This window comes from Nipponia nippon, unplaced genomic scaffold (genome assembly GCF_047370975.1).
Source record: "Nipponia nippon isolate SJK-2023a ecotype South Korea unplaced genomic scaffold, ASM4737097v1 scaffold_2, whole genome shotgun sequence".
Classification (NCBI taxonomy): Eukaryota; Metazoa; Chordata; class Aves; order Pelecaniformes; family Threskiornithidae; genus Nipponia; species Nipponia nippon.
The window spans coordinates 112,955,671-112,961,670 of record NW_028262336.1 but is presented as its reverse complement, the minus strand read 5'-3'; the positions used below and the strand labels follow the sequence as shown (position 1 = coordinate 112,961,670).

General features: G+C 49.9%; 1 protein-coding gene across 1 annotated transcript in view; it reads left to right on the top strand.

The window, feature by feature from the left end:
- The first annotated feature begins 2,264 nt into the window (after positions 1–2,264).
- The window catches only part of LOC104023110 (E3 ubiquitin-protein ligase rnf213-alpha-like), a 61,036-nt gene continuing 57,300 nt past the window's right edge, over positions 2,265–6,000 (top strand). The window contains exons 1-5 of the mRNA XM_087757956.1: positions 2,265–2,403; positions 3,343–3,520; positions 4,661–4,743; positions 5,118–5,214; positions 5,679–5,806. Coding sequence (XP_087614082.1) covers positions 3,415–3,520; positions 4,661–4,743; positions 5,118–5,214; positions 5,679–5,806 — 414 coding nt within the window. The 5' untranslated portion in view covers positions 2,265–2,403; positions 3,343–3,414. The remainder of the gene's footprint in view (positions 2,404–3,342; positions 3,521–4,660; positions 4,744–5,117; positions 5,215–5,678; positions 5,807–6,000) is intronic.

Below are 6,000 nucleotides of genomic sequence, written 5' to 3'. Positions count from 1 at the left end.
GAGGACCCCCCCAGGCTGGAGGCGAAACCTGAGGAGCACAGCATGGAGACCAACCGTCCCGTCCGAGCTGTTGGCACTCTGGGGCGAAGCATGAGCCAAGCTCAGGGCCGTGGCAGTTTGCCTATTCAGCGGGGCTGGATAAGGGTGCAATGGGGAAGACGCTGGCCAGCAACTGTTTGACAGCTCAACATCTCTGTTATCGTGCAAGGGGAGCAAGTGTTGGACGATCAATGCTTGCCCATGGGTTGCAGTCCCCTTGGCCCTGTTAACACATCTCTCCTTGGTTCATTGATATGTCCGTCTGTCCCTAGTCATCTGAGACAGCAGTCTTATTGCTATGCTGAGCTTTCATCCCATTGCTCTTCCTCCTGCTCCGAACATGCTTTCTATGGGTAGGGTGCTTCTCCTGGACAGACAAGGTCCAGCTACTGTTACACTCCCTGAATTTACAAATGCCTCATATTTAATTCACCTGCTATTCTCTCTCAGGTATTGACATAGTTTCTCTTATTTCTTTCTGAGTCATGGAAGAGGGAATGAAGTAAACCTTGTACTGCAATGACTAGGGCATGGACTGTGGGTGGCAAGGCAAGGTCTGGACAAACATTGTATCTTCTGTCTTTTTAGCAGGAGGCAAAGTTGAATTTTCCGAATTCACAGAGTTGTAGTTTCATATGACCAAACACAATACTATAAAGGTCTAATTTCAATAGGCACCTGGGTCCCCTGTGGAGCATCCCAGGCACCGTGTCATCCACTGTGGGTGAGGACCAGCTGGGTCACTGTCCTGGTTTCAGCTGGGATAGAGTTAATTTTCTTCTTGGTAGCCGGTATGGGGCTGTGTTTTGGGTTTAGGATGAGAACAATGTCGATGATTGATACACTGATGCTCTGGCTCTTACTAAGTAGTGCTAAGCTGTTGCTAAATAGGTGCTAAGTGGCGCTCACACTGGTCAAGGACTTTTCAGCTTCCCCTGCTCTGCCGGGTGCACAAGAAGCTGGGAGGGGGCACAGCCAGAGGGGTGCTGACTCAGGCTGGCCAAAGGGCTATTCCATACCATATGACGTCATGCTCAGTATATAAGCCGGAGGAAGAAGGAGGAAGGGGGGGGACATTCGGCGTGATGGCGTTTGTCTTCCCAAGTAACCGTTATGCGTGATGAGCCCTGCTTTCCTGGGGATGGCTGAACACCTGCCTGCCGATGGGAAGTAGTGAACGAATTCCTTGCTTTGCTTTGCTTTGCTTGTGTGCATGGTTTTTGCTTTGCCTATTTAACTGTTCTAGTTTATTTTACTTTAATTATTAAACTGTTCTTATCTCAACCCACGAGTTTTCTCCCTTTTGCCCTTCTGATTCTCTCCCCCATTCCACCGGTGGGGAGTGAGCGAGCGGCTGCATGGTGCTTAGTTGCTGGCTGGGGTTAAACCACGACAGTCACCCGCTGAGCCTGTCCAGGGTTGTCAGTCAGGACCTCGAGGGATGTGCAGGGGAGATTGCAGATCAGGCCTCCCCTCAGCAGCCTGAGGATCGCCCCTGAGCAGACCCAGGGCCTGCTGCCCTCCTGATGGCAGCCTTGCTGCTGGCCTTGGGCATGTTCTTCAGCTGGCACTGCTCCACTGTGCTGGGCAGTGGGGCAGTGAGCTCTGGCTTTCTGCCCCATGTGCAAGGACAGATGGCTGGGATCTAGAGCATCCATTGGTCCAGGGAGAGGCTGAGGGACCCTGGGCCATGAGGCGATCTATGGGACTAAGACACATCAAGGATATCTGGGGACTTGTGTAGAAGGACCACATGGGACAAGTGGGAGGGACCTTATGATCCTCGGAACAGCCAGAGCTGGAGGGAGGTGAAGGGGAGAAAGCCCCCAGGACCCTGGAGACACAAGGGCTGAGACACCACAAGGATCCCTGGGGCACAGAGGGATATGCATGTGTGGTGGGAGAATAGCTGTAGGGTAAGGATCCTCGGGGCCATGGGGAGGATCTGTGGGGCAGAGACACCAGTGGGATCACTGGGAAACCCAAGGGACTGTGGAAGGGGGGTGGGATCTGTAGAGCTGATGCACCCCAAGATCCCTGGGGCAGGGGGAGACCCACTGGGCTGAGGCACCCCCACATGACATCTGTGCCAGGGAAGCCCCGGGCTGCCCCACAGCATGGCAGGGCAGCCACACACCCCGTGGGGGGCCCCCACACCCCTCTGAGCCCTGGCTTTTTTTATTGCTAAGAAATTTCCTCTTCCGCCCTGTGATGGGAAACAAGCAGCGCTCTGCTGCCTTTTGATAATTTCTTTCACTTTCCACTGATTTCTGAGAAAAGGCAGCCAGCAGATCTGGGCGGGTATAAGAGGCAGTGACAGCCCAGTCTGGTGGAGAGATGCACCCGAGGCGTCCACAGGACAAGGTAGGGGCTGGGGCAGGGTCCTGCCTGCGGGTTTTGCTCGGGCCTTTGCAGACTTCAAAGCCAAGGGAAGCGGGAGGCTTTGGGGGGATGTTTCTGTGGGTGCTTCCCCCTCGCAGGATCTCCAGGGAGCCCCACGTCTCTCCCAGACATCCCTGTGTCTCGCCTAGGCATCCAGCGGGGTTGAGGGAGCCTCCACGTCTGGGTGAGGGCAAGGGAAGACCGTCCCTGCCTCCATTTCCCCCACCCCAGGTCATGACCAGGTCCGAACAGGGTGCCCATTGTCCCCGTGCACCTGAAGCGGAGGCAGGAGAGTTTACAGGGCTGTTCAAAATGTGCTGCTCTCACCCCTTCCTGCATCGCAGGAAAAATATTGGCAGGAAAGGGGAAAAAATAATTGCCTTTTGAATTGTCTTCTAGTTTCACTGTTTCAGAGAAAAAACATAACTGCAATGGGAAAGGAATTGCGCAGTTTTTAAGCTTTTAGAGACCAAGCTGCGGAGAGAGAGAGACGAGCAATGTACAATATGGCTGAGAGCGGTATCAGGAAGGAGGAAGGGAGGACACCAGAAAAAGGGTTAAACAATGCACAGAGAGAGATTCAAGGACAGAATCTTAGCTCTTTTTCTTTCACTTTCACAAAGCAGAGCTGGACTGAGTTAAACTCCATTCATCTGGAAAGTCCCAGTCCATAGAAGTACTTCAAAATGTTCCCTTGAGGTCGCATTTCCAGGAGAGGATGTAAAAAACACCTGATTTTTTCCATGCTCCTAAGTATTCTCAGAGGTGTTGGCAAACCCTTACATGGCTTGAAGAGGGGTTTGAAACCAGTGGGGTTGTAATGACTAAATGAGATTCTTTTCCTCATTGCAGGGGGGAGGTAAAAAGACCAGACCTGGGCTTCTCAGGTTGATCTTTGTGATCTTTTAACCTTTCCTTTAGATCTTTAGCTTTGAAGCTGCAAGTCTCCTCGCGGAAGTTTTCTCCTTGGCTGCCCAGGTTTGAGCTACCACAATGGAGAGTGCAGAGAGCAACACAGAGGGTGAAAGCAGAGAGAAACCGCATCCTGTGCCTCCATCTGTCCAGGAAGGCAGCAGCAACCTGCTACATGAGAAAAGAGGTAATAGGAAATGTTGTGGGTGCAGGCAATGTAAACAGCCACCAACCCATTCCTCATGTCTCTAATCTAGCAACTTTCTCCTTTATACAGCAAGGGATAGTAAATAGTGAAACTAACTAAAAAAGGGTACTTGCCTATTGAAGACTTTCAGCTCCTGTAATTGAGGGTGCTTTGTCCTGTGTTTAAAATATCTGATTGTTATTTATAAGGAAATGTATATAAATGTATATAAAGGTGACCTCCCATCAGTGCTACCAGAAAAGAAAGGCTGCTTCACTTGTTAAAAAAAAAAAAAAAAGAAAAAAGAAAAAGATGGCGAGCTCTGTCCAGTCTCCCTAGGCCCAAAGAAAAGCTGTCTGCAAGGAGCAGCACATCACATTTGTGTGACAGCCAGTCTCTTGCCTCCTACACCAGGGATTTAATCAGGGAGTCTGCAGAACTAGAAGCAGAAGATACCACAACTTGCGCTAAAGGCCCTGTAATAAACTTTGTCCGCAGTGGGGACACACACCCTGCCTTTCCATTTGTATGCTAGTCCCAAAAAATGGGGAGGAGCAGTGCTGATGTGCACATTTTTACGGCACTGTCAGCAGGCTGGATGGCTGGCTGGCCAGCTGGCCGGCCTTCATGTCACAGGCACGATCTGCTCTTACCACACGATTTTGACACAGGTAAGTTTGTTCCTGGGTGGTTTTCCTTGGAAAGTGCAGAATGTGGCAGAATTTCAGCAGCAGGAATCAGAGCTTCCTGACTTCATAAAACTTGGTGCAAGCCCTGCCCCAGATCAGTCCTTCTTGGCTTCTTTTCCATGTGCTTCTCTTTTATCCTTTTCAATGACATTTTCTTTCCCTGCACTATTGTTAACTTGTCTCTACTAAATCTAAATAACTGGCTCAGATTAGATATGCCAGCTTTTATCTAGCTCAGATGAGTCCACCCACTAGGGTGGAAATCTGGGCTCTGTGACTGACTGCTGGCCCAGCTCAGACCTTTCAGCAGATTTTAATTGGAAAAAGGGAGCATTTTAAAAGCAAATGGTGCTCCTTCATTATTAGGAGCAAAGTGAGAGGGCTTAGCATCATTGTAGCAGATATGGTAAAGACAGACACTGTACTCAATACATGCATTTTCTTGCACCAGGAATGAAATCTGCAGCACCGAAAAACAACGAGCAGCAACCTCTCTGCACAGACCATCCGACAGATACTGTGCTTGCATCCCAGGTATAAGCTCTAGGACCAAACATTGGGGTGGGAACCCTGTTTCTCTAGGTCCAGGGTGGTCAAGTTACATGATTTCTGAGCATCACTTAGCCAGGATTTGGAGCTGCAGGGGAATCCAGGGGCCCATCCTGTAAGACCTGAGCTTCACCCTATTTCATGTCCCACAAAAAAGCTGGCAAAATGAGTGGATGGTTGCAGGGTATCTTAACCACAGCTGGCTAGAAAGGGGCTTATGGCAGGGGAAAGTAGTTGGGAATTATACAACCACATTCATTAGATCCCCAGCACTGGAATTCATAGTCCTTCCCTGTGAAACCTGCTCCCCCATTATCTTCTCTGAAGAGTGTATCCTGATTTCTGAAATATTCCTAAAGGGAAGCTGTGATACCAGTTCATCCCTGGGACGGGTGACAAGTGACCCCTCAACTACATATGACAGCAGCTTCTGGGACATTCTGCCCACCAATTCAGGTACAGTGTGAGTGAGGAATATCTTGATGAAGTCTGCTTCATCATGGTTAGGAAAACCCAGGCAAAAAGGTCAGTATTCAATTTTGAGGAGTAGACAGGCATTTCTACTCTTTCCTGGATATTACCTTGCTGCTGCTTCCCTCACTCCCTGTGTTGCAGCATCATTAATTCACTTCCTAGCTCCCACGAAGTGAGCCTGTGAGACAAAAGATGGGGCCAGCCCTGGGATTTGTCGTTTTGAGGGAGCAGCCCTAAAAAGTGGCCTGGTTCAGACCCCTCCTGGATGATCTTTGCCCTACCCAGTTCTCTGACAAGTTAGTCTGCAGCTCCCTGCAATCAGTGTCATGGGCCCCAAGGCTTCCCGCGTGCCTCTCTGCTGGCCAGCTGGTGGCTTTGGATCACAGATGGGAGGGCAGGCACAGTGATGGGATCAGGTGGAAACCTTGATCTCACTTTGTGCTCAGCTCCAAATACTGCAGAGGAAGAGAAACTCCAGGCACACACGACAAGTGCAGAACTCTTGGGAGATCACTGTGCTGGGCAGGAATCATCCCCCAAGTCCAGAGATGACACCTCTGCCAGAGCTAATGAGGTGAGAGTTTTTAATTTATTATCACTGATGTCAAAGGAACATACTTAAGCCAAAGAACTTGTGACAGAAGTCACACAGAGAGAAAATAAGGCTATACCTAGGGCACTTCGCTATTATTCGTGATTGAAACCCTTAAACTTAGATATTTAATGCTAAAGAAGAGATTTGCCTCTTCCTGTCTCACTCAAAAGGCC